The sequence below is a fragment of the Otolemur garnettii genome, unplaced genomic scaffold (assembly GCF_000181295.1).
Source record: "Otolemur garnettii isolate 467f Iridium unplaced genomic scaffold, OtoGar3 scaffold00004, whole genome shotgun sequence".
NCBI classification, from domain to species: domain Eukaryota; kingdom Metazoa; phylum Chordata; class Mammalia; order Primates; family Galagidae; genus Otolemur; species Otolemur garnettii.
In genome coordinates, this window is record NW_003852399.1 from 20,843,233 (window position 1) to 20,861,800 (window position 18,568).

The 18,568-nt window shown below is 34.0% G+C and overlaps 1 protein-coding gene across 2 annotated transcripts in view; it reads right to left on the reverse strand.

Moving 5' to 3' along the window:
* Positions 1-18,568, reverse strand: part of OXR1 (oxidation resistance 1) — a 97,695-nt gene that overhangs the window by 70,510 nt on the left and 8,617 nt on the right. For both annotated transcript variants that reach the window (XM_003782415.1, XM_012810358.2), the window contains exons 2-4: positions 7,148-7,230; positions 1,468-1,575; positions 410-523 (exon numbers count right to left, since the gene is read on the reverse strand). In XM_003782415.1, coding sequence (XP_003782463.1) covers positions 410-523; positions 1,468-1,575; positions 7,148-7,230 — 305 coding nt within the window. The remainder of the gene's footprint in view (positions 1-409; positions 524-1,467; positions 1,576-7,147; positions 7,231-18,568) is intronic.

Here is an 18,568-nt window from a genome sequence, read left to right on the forward strand (position 1 = left end):
CACTCATTCCTTAGAAATGCTAAATTAACACTATGATATAAATTATTTTTTAAAAGGCAGTATATCAAAAATGAACTATTAAATATTCAAAGAAACTATTAGTTCAAAAATGAACTAATAAATATTCAAAGAAACTAAAATAAAAATCAAACTGGACGTGTTTGTTGGGTAAAATTCCTATGTAAGTTAAATTATAAGATTGAGCTCATGACTATTTTGGGGCCATCACCATCACCACCTTAAGTGAGTCAATTTAAACTACTTATCTTAATAAAAATGTTTTACTTTAAAAACTGAGATTTATAATTTCAAGTAACAAAAAGAATTTCATTCTAACCACAGAATGAAAAAATGTGATGACCAATGCCAGATTTCTTTATAGCCATATTTAAAAAGCAGAGCTACTTACAGTGGTTTTATCAAATTCAGCCTCAGATGATGTTGGTGACAGAGGACTTACAGGGCTTAGAGATGGAGAGCTTTCAACACTGGAGACATATTCAGGATCAGGAACATATAAAACCTGTAAGAAAACATTCACATAAAGATTCAGTCAAGGCAAAGAGTTAATGATCAGATGGTGCTCTATGGGCAAGCATATCAGCAATAAATAGAAAAACTTTATTATAACAAATACAAAAGTTAAAAAAAAAGGGGGACATTTAAAATCAATTTAGACATATGTGATAATACACACTGTTGGAATAGGGTGGAGAAACAGCAATTTTTGTATATTATACATGCAGCTTATTGCTCTTAAAGGACAATTTGGCAATAGCTAGAAAATTAAAAATGTACATATCCTTTGACCCGGGCATTCACACAGTAGTTCTCAACCTTCCTAATGTCGCAATGTATTTTCATAGTTACAAAGGGGTCGCAACCCACAGGTTGAGAACCACTGCTCTACAGTGGTTCATATACACAGTATATACGATACCTGCATATAAAGAAAAGTAGGTATTTACAGGAATGTTTGCTACAGCAGTGCTAACAAAAGAGTAGAACAGGCTAAAGCTTATTGTGATTGACTAACCAACTATAACATATCAGTACAGCACAGCACCACATAAGTAAGTCTGAGATAGAGCTATTAAATTTTAACCCCTTCCCCCACCAAAAATCCAAAAGGGCTAGAATGTTTACGATCAGAAATACAAAATGATAACTGGCTGCTTCTGGGAAGGAAAGTGAAAGTTTAAAATAGTTAAAATTTTTTACTCCAATGTGAATGTACTGCTTTGATATTTAAAAACCTCTATACTTTAAAAAGTTTATAGTTATTTTTAGTATGTATTAAGAAACTCAGAGACATAAAACAAATAATTTTTGCTTATAATGCCCATATGATTTATTAAAAGCATGAATAAAATGATTCTTCTCAAATTCTCTACATTATTTACTTTGAAATGAATACTTTCTGCCTTCACTCCTGAAAGGCATCAAAACATTAATGAAAGATACTACCTGTCCAGTAACAACAGCTCGGGAGAACAACTTATTTAATTGAACAAGTTCATTGGGTGTTGTATCGAATTTCAGGGCTATGCTATTCAAAGAATCCCTTGATTCAACCTGTTTAAAAGAAAAGAAATAAATTATTTTCATGTATTAAATAAAAAACTATAAAATTCAATAAGCATTAATATTGTACATTTGAATAATAGTACTGTCATCTTGGAAGATAACTGTCAAGAAATACTGTGTTTTGCTAGCAAATCATCTCCACCTATTATGATACAGAATGTATGCTTTATCACAATATATCACAATTACATGCGGGCTTCTACTTCAAGCAATTTCAAAATACTAAATATAATTTAAAAATCAGAAAAATGATTTTTATTTTACCAAAGTTTTAAAATAATTATTGATTTGAATAGTTTCTAAAATATAAGCAACTTCTAGAAATATACTTAACTTTAATAAAGTACACCTGTATTAAATTCAAAATTCTACTTCTAAGAATATTTATTTATATATTCTGCCTTTAAACTTATTAAATCAGAAAAATATTTGAATCCAAACTGCATAAGTAGTATATCTGCATAGTCAAATGTACAAAAATTTTAAATAATGTTTTGCCAATTATCCTTTTAAAAAGTTATTTGGGCTGGGTGCAGTGGCTCATGCCTATAATAATCCTTGTACTCTGGGAGGCCAAAATGGATGAATCACCTGAGCTCAGGAGTTTGAGACCAGCCTGAGCAAGAGCAAGACCCCATCTCTACAAAAATAGAAAAACTAGCCAGGCACTGTGGTATAGTGGGTGCCTGTAGTCCCAGGTACTCAGGATGCTGAGACAAGAGGATCCCTTGAACCCAGAGTTTGAGGTTACTGTGAGCTACAATTCTGTCACCCATAGCACTCTACAAGGGTGAATTAATTAAACTGGGCCTCAAAAGAAAAAAAAGTTATTTGTTCAGTCAGTGTGTCCTTTGGACAGTCCTCTTTACACAGGCATTAAGAAAGCTCAGAATAGGGCGGTGCCTGTGGCTCAAAGGAGTAGGGCACCGGCCCCATATGCTGAAGGTGGTGGGTTCAAACCCAGTCCTGGCCAAAAACTAAAAAAAAAAAAAAAAAAAAAGAAAAGAAAAAAAGAAAGCAAGCTCAGAATACAGCTAAGGTGCAATCCCTTTAGTACACAAGGGATTTACAACTAGTTGCAAAATAAGATAGATGGAATAGATGATATAAAAGATGAAGAGTAATTTAAAATGAAACAGCAAATGCAATAGAAGTTTTGAGTAAGGATAAAACACAACATTCTCTCAACTGTTCAGGAAAGATTTCATAGAAGAGAAATGATTTAAGGCTGAATCTTGAAGTACAGAAAAGAATTTAAGAAGTAGAAAGAAGAGAACTTTCAAAATGAAGAGAACAGAAATACTATGGGTAAGGGACAGAAAAGTATAAAACACATTTGTAGGATACTGCTTTTCCTCCTAAACCATCCAGAATGTACTCTAAAACACAGAGTTTTAGGAAAGTAAGTTACTGAAGTTGAGTTAAAAAGGCATTTAGAAATGGTAAAAGTCAAAAAAAGCAGGCATTGTGCATGTGAATATGTCTGTGAGTGAAAAATAAATGTACATATTTTCTTTCATGGTTTTGTAAAATCAAATTAATGCCAAATATTTAGGTTAATAATCTAGTTCTGCTTCCTTTCTTCTATGCAAACTTTATACAATGTGCTCATACATCACCTAACTTACTGAGATAATACACATAAAAGGTTTCTGCAAACAAATACTATTTTGCAATAACATCTATAAGTTTATAAAGTACTTTCATATTTATAATCACACATTTTATCCTCATAATGATACTATTATATGGGATGAAAGAGGCACTAAAAACACTAAATAATTATAAAGCAAGAAAGTTATAAAGCCCAAGTGGCATCTTATATTACTAGCAACAGGTCTAGGATCAAGAGGACAAGAGAACAGATGCTGAAAAACCAATATAATACTTCTGCAGTTGATTAGCTTTAAAGTAATAAAAATGGCTTGGCATCATGGCTCACACCTGTACTCTCAGCACTCCAGGAGGCCTAAGAGACAGGATTGTTTTGAGGCCAGGAGTTCAAAACCAGCCGAGGCAATATAGCGAGAGCCCATCTCTACAAAACAATAAAACAAAAAATTAAACAGGCATAGTGGCGTGCTTCTGTAGTCCCAGCTACTCAGAAGGCTGAGTTGGGCGGATCACTTCAGCCCAGGAAGCTATGGTGAGCTATGATGATGCACTTCAACCTGGGCCAGAGTGCAAAACACTAAGAGGCAGTTAGCTAGATTTGAGCAGGGTGGATGACAGATACGGTTAGGCTATTTTGGTTTAGTCTGGGTCAGGCTGAATAAGGGAAGATATACAGGGAAGAGGCTGATTAAGGCCTCATAGGTGGTTTGTTAGCAAGATCTTATTAATAAACTTTCTTTTTCTTGCTAAAACTTTACTCTCTTTTCAATTATTTCAGTGGCTACCTCTAGCCACCGTGCTCACTAACAGTTCACTAAAGAAAGAGATTAAGGTATAAAATTTTCAATTAAGACTCAAAGAAAGGATTCATGGATTGAATGGAGTTATGGTGACAGTAGCAACAGGTCCGCAAAGCAAATGTGAATGAGGCGACTGCCTCCAAGAATTGTAACCTGGGTGAATAAAAGACTGAAAGGAAATGGAAATAAGAAAATCTGGCATCGTGTAAGGAAAGGGTAAGAAAAGTTGGTGAGAGGTTTGCTAATAATCTGTTACATACAAAGTGACAGAAGGAAGTCCAAGCAGGGACAAAGGTAGGAACAGACAGAAAGTCTGGGGCTCACTCTCTGTAGACTGTCAAGTTCTCAAGTTGTCCAAGTGAGAGAATGTCAATGGAAAAGTGAAAATAAACAAGGGACCACTTACATTTGAATCAAGAAAAAATAAACAGCCAGTCAAGTAAATGAAAGATACAGTCAAAATAGTAGCAATAGCAGGGCAACGAAGCATAATGATGACAAAGTGTAGTACAATTATTATAGTTTCAAGCATTAGGGTTCTAAAAAAAAAAGAAAATAGAGGAGGAAGAAAAATATCTGTTGATTAAAAATATCTGGTTGATGATTCTCCAAATTTATGAATGACATGATTCTTTAGACTGAAGAAAGACAGTAAGATAAATATTAAAAATATGTCTACATCTAGCCTTATAGTGGCACTGCACAAGATGCTTTAAAAGCAACCTAAAAAAAGAATGCCTAGAAATGAACAAAAATAAAAAGGCAACAGAAGAACATAAATAGATGACTATCTTCAAAGTACGGGCAGAAAATAACTGTCAACCTAGAAATCTATAGACAGCTGAACTATCAGGAATGAAAGTGCAATGAAGATTGTTGAGACAGTATGATTTTCCAGTCACAGAACTTCACTGAAATAACTATTATAGGACCTCAAGAAGAAAAGTAAAACCAGAAAGAAGGAAGGAGCAGGCAGCAACAAAAACAAGTCTACTGGGTTGAACAATCTGAACATTACTAGTGACACGAGAGAAGGCTCTTTTAGTAGAAAGGTACAGAGATGTTAAATTAACAACAAAGAAAATGAGACCTTTTTTAAGGTATGCGTTTGACTACAACTGACAGTAATTGTACTCTGATTTTACATATAAAACAGTGTGCACAGTATAGTATACATGCATATGTATGATTTTCACTTTAGCCTACCTAAAGTACAATGATTAATTTTACTTAGTCTATACTCGTATTTAGGTCACCTGGAAATATATTTAACCTAGACATAAGTATTTTAGAAAAAAACAAATTTAGAGAATATATTGTAATATAAAACTTTAATTTTTAAAGAAAAATATATACTTTCCCAAATACAAAAATCATTTTATATAAATATTTTATATGAAGATGCTATATGGGCTTGGCGCCTGTAGCACAGTGGTTATAGCGCGGGCACATGTACTGAAGCTGGTAGGTTCAAACCCAGCCCGGGCCAGCTAAACAACAATTGTAACTGTAACAAAAAAATAGCCAGGCATTGTGGCAGGTGCCTATAGTCCCAACTACTTGGGTGGCTGAGGCAAGAGAATCGCTTAAGCCCAGGAATTGGAGCTTGCTGTGAGCTGTGACACCACAGCTTGAGACTCTGTCTCAAAATAAATAAATAAAAATAAATAAAAAATAAAAAGATGCTATATGAAGATTTTATAGATTTCATATATTTTAAAGATTATAGTAAGAAGAGACAAAACTTAGTTTTAAAAATATGTTTGTTTCTTTTAAAATTTGGCATACGACATAAAGGATTAAAAATAAAAAAAATTCTAAACAAGAACTGCTGAGAGAATGTTTTATAACTTTCCTAATCAATATTTATTTTTCCAAAGGTCATTTATAACATCAGGGGAAAAAATTTAAGTTTCAATTAACCTTCTGAAAAAATAATGGTTATTAATTTAAATTTAACTTTGCTATAGATAACACAAGTTTTATTGAATTATAAGAATGTAAACTCTGAAAAACTTAACAAATTTTTTTCATAATCACATGACAATTGCAGTGGACATATCTTGACTTATCCCTATAATCTTATGCCTTATTAATAAACACTAATGGAAATATCAAATTACATTACTCAACATTTTACTATTTTCTCAATTTCTCAATTATGCAGAAAAAGTACAAATACATGCAATTTTAGTTTACAATGTTATGAGATTCTTTTGATAGTTATAAATTTAATTCTACCCTAAATTATCTAGTCCTAACCGTTTAGAAATAATTAAAATCTCAAACTGTTCATTACACAGTACATGGAAATAGCATATCACTTGAAATTTTGATAATCTGTTCAATTTTAAGGATTCATGGAAAATAACCAAGATTCAAACCATGACTATAAGGTTTTGTAATGATACAAATTAATGTTTAAAATTGCTATTTTCTTCTTAAACAGTTAAGATATATTAGAGAAACACAAAATAATAAAAAAAATTAACCTCAGCTAAAATTGTTTTATAACAAGTTCACATTATCTAAATAAACATTTACATTCAATCGAATAAGCAGCATACCACACGCCAGTTAATTTCTCATTTCAGAGTAACCAGAAATGTGAAAAGCTAACTGATTGCAAGGAGATTTAAGGGTCATTTAAAGCACACAGAAAGAAAAGTCCATTTTCACAGCTAAAAAATCTTAGCTATAAATGAATGTAAATGATCTAATGAGAGGTTATTCTGGAAGATTACTATCAACTTATCTTTTAAGTATTCCACCTAACATTATCATGAGCACTACTGGAAATCTAATGTGAAGATCATATTTAAAAGAAATATTTTCCTAAAAGCTTACACTAATATAAATTATTGCACCATAGAAACTTTGACTTCCAATAAATTACCTGTATTTTGCTAGAATGTGAAAATATTTGCTACCTTTGTATCTCAGTAAAATTTCTCAAGGAAAAAGATCCTAAAATGCAGTTAAGAATTTGAGTATTATAATAAAACAGTTACTCAAAGAGAAATACAGATTTTTTAAAATAAGGCAATTAACAATCTTTGCCTCATTTACAGTATAAAGAGTCTTAAGTATAATAGTCTTCAGACTATTATAAAGATAAATTGCTTTTTCAAAAGCAAATAACTTACAGTATATTCAATAGTCCCTTTAGGTTTCTGAAAAGACATTCGTCTCCCATCCTTCTTGTCTAGGGTCTTCTTTTGGCCAGTGTCTAAAAACAAAAACAAAAACAAAAAAATGAGGCCAAAATTATTAAATTTATTTTCCTGTCAGTGTAATGTCGGAGACTGCTGAATAAAGCATATCAGGCTGATGTCTAATTCACTAGTAATATAAATTACTCCCTGGGATTCTCTGCTCTAAAAACACAATCAGCTGTCAAAAAAAGGAATTGTTACTTCCTCCCTGCTTGCTTTAGAAACTGACCAATATGAACCACTATTAACAAGGGGAAGTCAATTCAAAACATAAGTAACTGTCAACAGAAAGGAAGTTATTAAAAAGTAAATTATGGGACCACTTTTTTCAACATAATCTGATTATAATACATTTGAACATATAAATCTTTAAAATACATATTTCAAGATATGCTTTACTATTACTATACCAAGTCTGAAATACGTTAACTCTAGTCCTCAGGAGAAAATTTCTCTACTTCTACAAGTCATAATTAAACAGTCTTCTCTGTGGAATTATATTAACTTCCTTATTCACATACCATGAAGTACATTAAAGAATGCTTTCACATGTAAACATGTTTTTGAACATTTACTTTCAGATTAAGTTGTCACTTATATTTTATTTGCTTACAAGATATTTCACTTAAACATTTTATTATCATCAATATTAAGGTACCTGTTTTCCATGTAAGTTTGCTTTACTGTTAACCTTCTCATCCATACTACATCTAACAACAGTTGCACCAAATTGATAAAATACCACTACTACCTAAAAATTTAAAAATGATTAAAATGAAAATCTCTAAAAAACTAACTAAAAACCCTAAATAAACATAGCTATATTCCCAAGATTAAAAAATATATATTATCAAAGAAAAAATAGTTTCCCCTATGCCCAAATATTATAGAAAACATCTATTTCATTGTTCTCCCTCTATTTAAACTTAACTGGCATTTTGACTCCATGAGAATTTGTAATTTATAAGGTACTTAACTTAGCTCAATGGTAGGCAAATGACTTAATGAAGTATAAATAATACTAATAACATCTGTATCTGAAAAAAGCCAGTTAGCTCTGCAACACTTTAAAAAGTGTCCTAAAACCTTCCCGAGCACCCAGATAAACTCAAGCATCTGTTATTAATCACACCAGCATCTTTATATCTCCTTCATTAGCATCTGGCACAGTTTTAAGTTAATTATCTCAGTGTTTTCTTTAATCTTTTCCATTGCACTGTCATCTGCAAAACTATGTTTTGTTCCACAATTCCTTCTCAGTGCCTAACAAAGTCCTGACACGATAAGCAACTAATTTGAATGAAGTAATGTTAAAAGCGACAGTCTGAACTGTACCTAGAGCTACTACAATTCTTATAAACTGTCATTAATTTTTCATAAAGCAAAGTAAACAAAGAAGTATGGTTCATCCATTATAACTCTAGGAATAAGTGTGTGTATATATACAAAGTTTTGGGACAGACTGTGTTATGGGCCATTATTTCACTTCCAAGAAACACAGTAAACAGTGTCCTTTCTGATTCACCCGTGAAGTTTCAATTTGCATGGCTTATCAGTGTTGTTGGGAGGGCTTCATTTGGTTCCATCCATCCAGATTTTACACTTCTAGATTTTGTGTAACTCAAATCTTTTGTGGTGAGCCACATATACAGTAGAACCTCTGCAAGTTAACCACCCAAAGGTCTATAACAAATTGGTCAACATATGGAGGAACGAGGTCTCCTGTAGTGACATGTACATGTGATGCAAGTCCAGTCTATGTAACTTAGGTCAACTTAAGGAGGTGGTCAATGTTGTCAGCTATGGATGCTCTACTATCTATCTGTCTGTCTATCTACACACACATCCTACTTCAGTATCCTAAATATTTAAGGAACTCTTAAAAACTGAAGACAAAAGAAGAAAAGCTCAGATGAAAATATGAGCAAAAGATGTAATCAGAAATTCACAACTGGATATAAAAATGATTCCCAAATATATAAAAAGATGCTGAATTTCACGCATAATCAGAGAAATGCAAATTTAAACTACCCATTTCTCACCTATCAGATTGGTAAAAATTCGTAAGCTTGATCGGATACTGTTTGGCTTTCGTAAGCAGGTATGCTTAGTTTATATTCCTGGCAGGAATGCAATACATTAAAATTCTTATATGAATTATTTTTACTTAGCAGAATATTCTAATTTTTATACATTGAACAGCTTACATTTAAATTTGCTTCTCTAATGAGAAAATAAAACACTGAAACTATGTTAAGATAAAATAAGTTTCAAATAACTTTTCATGAATGGCAGAGAGCCAAAAACACTTTCCTCATTTTGCAATTTAAAATAAGCAATACAAAATGCTATTACAGATTATTTTTAACTATTAATCAGCTCTTCCTTAAGTGGTGTTAAGAATGACTGTTAGGGCATTGCCTGTGGCTCAAAGTAGTAGGGCACTGGCTCCATATGCTGGAGATGGTGGGTTCAAACCCAGCCCCGGCCAAAAACTGCAAAAAAAAAAAGACTTAATCTATATTCACTTTTCTAACAGTTTTTCAATCTGCTTCATAATATTCCAAAAGTTCATTAAACATTTAATCACAAGGAAGGGTGCAATTGCTCTAACATTTTCAAGAGCTCACCATGGAAGAGAGTTCAAGACAAAAAAATTAATACACCAACTTTCGAGAATTCAAAGTTTTTAAAACAAAGTGAAAACATTCATCTTAATTTAAAATTATAAAATATTTTGTAATTATCCACTATAAAATTATTTCTAAATCTTAATAATTGATATTAAAACAGTTATTCACAATTATGTAAGAACACAGTGAAATAAACTATTTTATTCTATCAACATGAAAATACAACCAAATAAATCACACAAACACAATTGTTAGTCTAGCTGCTTAATGGGCAACTTTAGAATAACTTTTAAAGACAGCTGTTAGGAAATATGAATCTAATTTGGGAGCACAAAGAGGAAGAGCCCTATTTTCCTCACAAGTGCAGTTTAGAAACACACACTTACTTGTGGCTCATTTCATAATAAGAGTAATAGTTAACATTTATCAAGTACCTAGTTTGTGCTAAACAGTGTTCATGCATATTCTTTCATCTGTTTAACTGACCCTATAAAGATGGTATTATTATTATTCCCATTTTACAACTGAGGAAACTGAGGCATAGAGAAATGTAATAGCAATCATACAATTAAGAAAATAATTCCACTGATGGAATTCAAATTTGGCCATATATTCAATTATAAAACCTGCACTCATAACTACTATGCTGTTTGAAACTACTTACTAGAATATTGGCTTCATTAAGGGCAAAGGTGATGTTAGTCACCACTATAGTTTATGCGTGGTTCACAACCACAGCCATATTTTATACCCTTTGGTAGCTATTTAGCAATGCCTAGAGATATTTTCAGTTATCAAATCAGAGGCATGTTACCAGCATCTACTGGGAAGAAGCCAGGATGCTGCTAAACGTCCTACAATGCACACGACAGTCCTTTACCCCAAAGAGTTAATCATCTTCCCCCAAATGTCAGCAAAGTTTTATGCATGCCATAGAGAATGTGCTCAATATTAGACAGAGAGATGAATGAGATTTGCCCTGAGATATAATCATCCTGGCACAGTCGAAAGAACAAGAAAAGTTAGATTTTTCTCTAGAAGCAGAAACTTAACATACGAATTATAAAGCACTAGTTTCCATCTCAGCTTCCTGAGAGTTTTGATATGTTGTATTCATTTATCCCCAAATATAGTGTGACTTGTACTTTAACATCTTCAGTGCATGTGCTACTCAGAGAATACTGCCTTATTTGCCAACAAATGACAATTTAAAAAACTAAAATACATAAAATGTCGTAACTGTACGGAAATTCAAACCTATTGAAATCTGTTCCAACTTGTTTTATGATGTGTAAATTTAGTAAATGCTCCATATGTACTTGAAAAGAACGCATATTCTGCACAGTAGGGTGCAGAGTTTTATATGTGTGTATGCTTATATGTGGGGTCAAGTTTGCTGACTGTGTTGTTCAAATTGTGTATAACTGTACTGATTTGCTTTTGTCTGCTTATTCTGTAAATTATTGATAAAGGCAGTTACTACATTCCACTATGATTTGGTCCTTGGAGGTTTCTCTGCTTTCTATTTGTTGAGAACAAGTTGTTCGGTTCACATAACCTGAATCTCACATAAACGGAATTCTGTCTCCCTGGTAAACGGAACCTCTTCTCAGAATACTTTCTGCCTAGGAGATGCTGTGCCTAATGTTAATATACCAACTTCCCCCACTAGTGTTTGCTTTCTCTTTCTACTCTCAACCTTTCTGTATCCTTATGCTCTTGGTATGTCCTTTTTATTGCTTATTTGTCTGTTCTAATTATCGGTCATCTTTTCTCCTTTCTTGCCTTCTTTGGATTGTGTATTATTTATTGACTTTTGTTTTCCTCCCGTTAATTTGGAGGTTATACATTTGACTTAACACACGTTAGTATGAACTGGCATTTTTATCCTCTTCTGGGACATGCCAGGCTGCTCAGCACTGCGTGTGCCACTCCTAATACATACCAGTTGCCTTCTACTTTAATTCTAGTTATCTCATGGCATGTGTATAAACACCATGAGACATTATTATCTTTTTAGACAGTCAAATTCATTTAGTTTTGCTCTCATTTTATCTTTGGGCAATTGCACAGGTCACAGAACTCTAGTTTGGCAGCTATTTTCTTTTAACACTTTAAAGATTTAAATTTCCAGTGTTTTATTTTCCACTGTTTAACCCTAACATCACATCACTGAGTAATAGGAATATTCCTTTTGATTGCTGTTAAGATTTTTTTTTTTTTTTTTTTTTTTTTTTTTCGGCGCCTATAGCTCACCCGGCTAAGGCGCCAGCCACGTACACCTAAGGTGGCGGGTTCGTATCCCCAGCCCGGACCCGCCAAACAACAATGACGGCTGCAACCAAAAAATAGCCGGGCGTTGTGGCGGGCGCCTGTGGTCCCAGCTACTTGGGAGGCGGAGGCAGGAGATTCGCTTGAGCCCAGGAGTTGGAGGTTGCTGTGAGCTGTGATGCCACGGCACTCTACCCAGGGGGACAGCTTGAGGCTCTGTCTCAAAAAAAAAAAAAAAAAAAGATTTTTTTTTTTGGTCTGTGGTGTGGTTTCCCTCAAGGGTCACCAAGTAGGGTTGAATCTGACTTAAAGTCTCTTCCTCAGTTTGGAAGTTCTCACCCACTTCCTCTCTCTTCTTTAGGAACTCAAGTAAACCTTACACCTTAGAACTTCTCATTGTTTCTTGTCTGAACTTACCCTCTTCTTTATTTTCCATTCTTCTGTCCTTTCCTTTATTAAGGATATTTTCATTAAGGATATTTTCTTCTAACATCTTTCAATTCACATTCTTCTGTGGATCTAGTTTGCTGTTAAATCCATCCACAGAAGTCCTAACTCGGGGGATATTTTTCATTTCTAGAATATCCATTTTAGGCTGGGTGCAGTGGCTTATACCTATAATCCCAGCACTTTGGGTGGCTGAGGTATAAGAATTGCTTGAGGCCAGGAGCTTCAGACCAGCCTGGGCAACGCAGATGACCATGTCCCAGGAAAAATTTTTAAAAATTACGATTTTCTGGGAGCCGTGGCAGGTGCCCATCGTCCTAGCTACTTGGGGAACCTGGGGCAGGAGGACTGCTTGAGCCTAGGAGTTAGATACTACAGTGAGCTATGGTCGTGCCACTGCGTTTGAGCCTGGGCAAAGAGCAAGACTCCACCTTGCTCTGTTTCTTCTTCCACAAGAAAAAGAAGATACTTACTTTTCTTCTTTATAGTTTGTGTCTTTCTACAAGTCTCAGCTCAAAATTCTCAATACGGCTATTTAAAATCTGATAATTCCAATATCTAGTGTCTGTAGGTGTGTTTCTATTCTACATTGTTTCTCTTGTCATGTACCTAATTACATTCTGTGCATTGAATACTAAATTTGAAAAATGGTCTATAGAAAATTTGACATGTAGAAAGCTATATTTCTCCAGAGAGATATGCTCATATGGCTTTTCAAATTAACTGATTCCCTTTACAGTGAGGTACTACAGGGAAAGACTATATATGTTTTCAACCTTTCACTCACTATTGACTCCTTATCCATTATCTCCATAAAAACCAAAGCAAAACAAAATGCTTCAATTGTGTCATTTTTTTCACAGTTGAACTTTTGGAAGTAAATACCTAATTTCCACTGTCTTTACCACCTCCTACTGATTCCAAAATGCACCGTAATATCTTCTTTCCAAAGTTCACTATGCCTGCCCTGAAACAAACTACGTGGCAAATTTGATGGGCTTTTCCAATTTTAATTCATTTGACCTTTTGAAACATTCAACTAATTCTTTCTGCATGCTCCTCTTTTCCTTTATTTGAAACATCTCACATTCCTCTTGGTCTTCTACCCACTAATGACCCCCATTAGTGCCCTTTTGTCCACCTAGCCTTGAAAAGTTAACATGCACCCAAGGACTTTTTGGTGGGCCTCTTCTAAGTGAAAGGTCCATGCTTACTGAAGTGCCATAGAACTGTTCCAGGGAAAGCAGCATTGGAATTACCTCAGAGCACTTTGTGAATACAAGATCTCAGGCTTCACTCCAGACCTACTGATTCACAATTGACTTGCAAGCACAATAAATCTGAGAAACACTATAAATATAAAGCTTTCGGAAGGATCAAACTTGCAGACTTAATAACTGACAGAAGGAATGGGCCTTTCTACATTACTCCCGACTGGTGACAGTTAACACTAGCAGTTTTCAAATCTCTGTCAAGCTGATTAAATGTTTTCTAAATTAGTCACTGTAATAAACTATGTTATTGTTATTAAGTATCCTGTATTCCTCCTTATGTAGGAATATAAAATTTGCTTCAGTATCCCACTGATGTCAGACACAGCCCACTTGCTTTGCCTGGTGAAATACAAAAAGAAATGATATGTGTCTCCCAAAAGAAAGTGTTTAAAACCAACATTATACTTCTTAGCTCTCTTTTCCTTTTATCTCAAGATCAGAGATGTTCTGGCTGCTCCAACAACACGGACCCTAGAGGAAAGATGTAATTCCTGATATATTATTCCACATACTTGTACATATACAGGTGGGCACACAAATCTGGCTATTCCCATTTCTGCTCCTGGTTAAATTATTGTGCTTGGTAGATTTTTTTTAAAAAAAGAATTATTCAACAACTCATGCATAAAAAGCAAATTACCTACTAGGGAAAACAGCCTTGCTTGCATGAGCCTCTGAAACATTATACAAGACCAAGACACTGAAATTATGCCAACTGTTATCAAAGATTACAAAAGTGAGGAGGACAGTCAAAAGGACTAGTACAGAATATGTAATAGTAAGTTATAAAAATATGGTTGAAAAACTGTTAGAAACAGAAAAATTTAAAAGTAATACAATCAGTAATTACATGTACATGTCAAGATGTGAGAAGAAAAATGGGGAAATGAAAACTGCTAATGTCATATCACAGCACGGTTAAATATATCTCAGCTAAAAAGTGAAACAGACTGCAATAACAATAATGCCAATCTAGTAAATTTTTTAGATTCTTATCTTTAGACACATCTCTTAGGACTTAAGTTCTGAGTTAAGAGCTCTTACCTTCCAGTCTGTCACTCAACCTAACTTCTACATGTATAATATACCCATAGACGAGATCCTGGCAGTAACGCGTATCCCAGTATTAAAGATGTTCCTGACCAGTTGAATTTGAAGCAACTTTTAAAGTTTAATATTTACAATGTATGCCTTCCTTATACTTGTAATTAGTATACTTCCTTAGACTTATAATTAGTAAGTATAATTATATACTTAGAATCATAAACTACTTATTAGTACATCTAAGTTTTTTTTTTAATGATTTTTTTAAATAGAAGACTGGTTATTAAATAGAAGACTGGTTAAAATATCACTGGTTATTAATTTTGAGTAATGTAAAAAAAGATAATTGCAATTTCCATAGGTTAGACCATATTCCACAATGACCCTGCTACACAGTCATTCCATCTTCAGCATCTCTCTCTCAGCATATAAACACACCTTCTTTCCAGGAACTTCTCACTGACAGCCACCTCAGCTTCCCTAAGGTCTCAGTCCTACCCAGAATTTGTCACACAATTTAAGCATGCATCTCTTTTCTTAACCTATATAATAAAACAGGTGTAGGACCCTATACTTGCAAAGGAAAAAAATTGTAAAAACAAAAAGGCTGCTGGAGTCAACAAGACTCAGTAATTTGACTGAGAGAAACATTAAAGGAAACAGAGAGATGCAGTCTTTCCCATCCTAAATCTATGGTTTTCAACCCTGATTTAGAATCACCTGAGAAACTTAACACAAGTTGTGGCATAAGAGATTTTATGATCAAATATTTAATTATGATCAGATCTTGGCATCAAAATTTTTTAAAAGCTACCCAGGGACTCTTTGCATAGCCAGCATCTGGACTCACTGCTCTACAACAATGCTGTTCCAAAAACTGTCTGCAGTGAGAGAAATGTTTTACATCTGCCTTATATAATATGGTAGAAACTGGCTATGTGGCTTCTGAGCACTTGAAATGTAGCTAGTGAGACTGAAAATTCAAATTTTAATTTAACTTAATTAAACTAAAAATAGCCACATGTGTCTAGACACAAAGATTTTTTGTTTGACCAAACATTAATGAGGCTCTTGAACCATCTCCTAAGCCTATCTGTGCACTTCCTTCAAAATCTAGTTTTAGCAAAAGTCCTGCTCCGTCTGTTTAGCATGTGTCCCCTTCCTGGACATCTCATCACTTTCTATATCTGAACAGGTTTCTCATCCCCCACTGTGCCCCTGAAGTTGATTACCTTAACCTGTCTTCGGCAAAAACCCTAAGTACGTTTCGCACCCTCCTTACTTCTGATGTTACCGCTTAGTAATTTTCCAGCCATTTACTTCCACTCTGCTCCCTAACTTAGAGTCCCACTAGCCTGTGCTGTAGTTACAGTTCAGCCCAATCTCTCTCCCTCACTGCAAAATCTTTGTCAAACCCTTATGCCTACTACAACGATCCTAAATAAAGTCAGTCTTACCAAGCGTTAAAAAGTATCATTGAAAAAATTTTCTTTTAGCACTAGTTGCTACCATAACTACCACATGGGACAGTGCAAGCACAGAGTCCAGAATCCAAATGCCTCACTTCATTTCCTGTTTGCATTAGTCACAATTCAGGGCTCAATAACCACATTTGCCAAGCGGCTGCCATACCGGACATCACAGACACAGAATATTTCCATTATCACAGACAATTCTTTTTAGTAGTACTAGTGCTCAGGAAAATCGATAATCTACAGTTGATCATCTAAAACCTGTCCCTCAGTTCAAACAGACCATCAGACAACTGAATAATTACTTTGCCTTTATTCATAGCTTCTTTTACCAATTTGTATTTCCGAATTACGCTACACTAAAGAATGGTGTTTAAAAAAATCAGATTTTTTAAATTGGAACCTGTACTTACTATAAAGACAGTGAGGATTTTCCATTGTTGCAATACTGTAGAATTCCATCAGAATTTTGTCTCTCTCTTCTCACTATGAGGAATAGCTGTGTTTCCCCTGCCTACCTAAGCAACAAGTTTACCTTCATCTTAGGAACACAGTGATTTATGTCTGATCATCTCTCTCTCTTTTTACTGACTGCCAGAAAACAGAGCACATTTTAGTCTTTCTCTTCTAACCCATGTATTTGACCTTAAAACATGTTTTTTTGGTACTAGTATCACCCATTGAACAAAATTTACTAAGAGTCCCTTATGTAAGTTTGCTTGTGGCTGTGAAAGGCACCTTTATACGTAGGAAAAAAAAATCTGAAGTTATTTTACTTCTTAATGTTTAATTCATTGAAATTAAAAATATAAAAACCTAGTTTTCCTTAAACTTTCAACTGAAGTTGAAAGAACTTTCAAATAAAGTACATTTTATTGATAAATCTAATAAATTTTAACAGACTTTTTAACATGCTTTGGATAGCCAATCAATTAAAAATAAAAAGTTAAATATCCTTAAACAATCCTATTTATAAACTTGATAATTAAATTTTTTTACATACAAAGCAGGACCTTAAATAATGGTCCTTAAATAATGTTGCTTCATGCAACATCTTCCATTATAATGTTCATGAAAAACAATCAGTTCCCACGGGGGGCCAGTGTGTAGAGCTTGCAAATTCTCCCCATGTCAGCGAAGGTTTTCTCTGGGTATTCTGGTTTCCTCCCACTTTCTAAGTTGTGCCCAGTAGGAGGACTGGCATGTCCAAACTGTCCCAGTCTAAGAGACTGTGAGGAGATGTGAGCGCACCTGCAATGGAATGACATCTTTTCCAGGGCTAGTTTCTGCCTTGTGACATGAACTGCCAGAATAGGCTCTAACCACCTGAGAACCTGAACTAATGTAACTGGATAAATAATCACCTTACTTTTTTCTTTATACTCTTTCTTAAGTGTATGGATGGTATATGTCCATTTCAATGCTTAATATTAGAAGTGTTTGGGGTCTTTATTTAGAATTGGTAATGTTTTGTGAGCAGAAATATGTGGTAGAAACTGAATTTAACTCCTATTTTTATCAATTGGCCTATGGTACAACTGGTTTCATTATGTCATTTTGCTCAAAGCTACAGTTTTCAAAAACCTATGGATGCTATTACCTGAGGCTTTACTGTACAAAGCTGCATTTATAAATTTACTACCTTTAAATTCTTAGAAGAATTTAAACCTAATACAATAAAGTTTTAAAATATAAATGTTTTCTCAACATTCTAATAGCTTTTGAATTTAGCCAAATTTTTGCACCTTTTAACTTTAAATCACAAGTCAAAAAACAAAAATAATTTAAAATTATGCATTTTAAATTACACTCACAGGACTAATTTGTATGCATTTTTATAAGCCTAATTCTCTAAATTATAACAAATACTTACAAAGATCAAATATACTGACTAGTACCTAAATAATACAAAAATATTTGTATTATGCATTTAATATAAGATTTTAATAAATTTCATCGTTTCTCTGCTTCTAAACTTCCTATGGACAAAAGATTTAACCTCAAAGGAAAGTGTGGTACCCACACCAACAGCATTAGCATTCCTAGACAACTTGTTAGAAATGCAAATTCTGGCTTGGTGCCTGTAGCACAGTGGTTACAGTGCCAGCCACAAACACTGAGGGTGGTGGGTTCGAACCCGCCCTGGGCCAACTAAACAATTACAGCAAGAAAACAGCCATGCATTGTGGTGGGAACCTGTAGTCCCAGCTA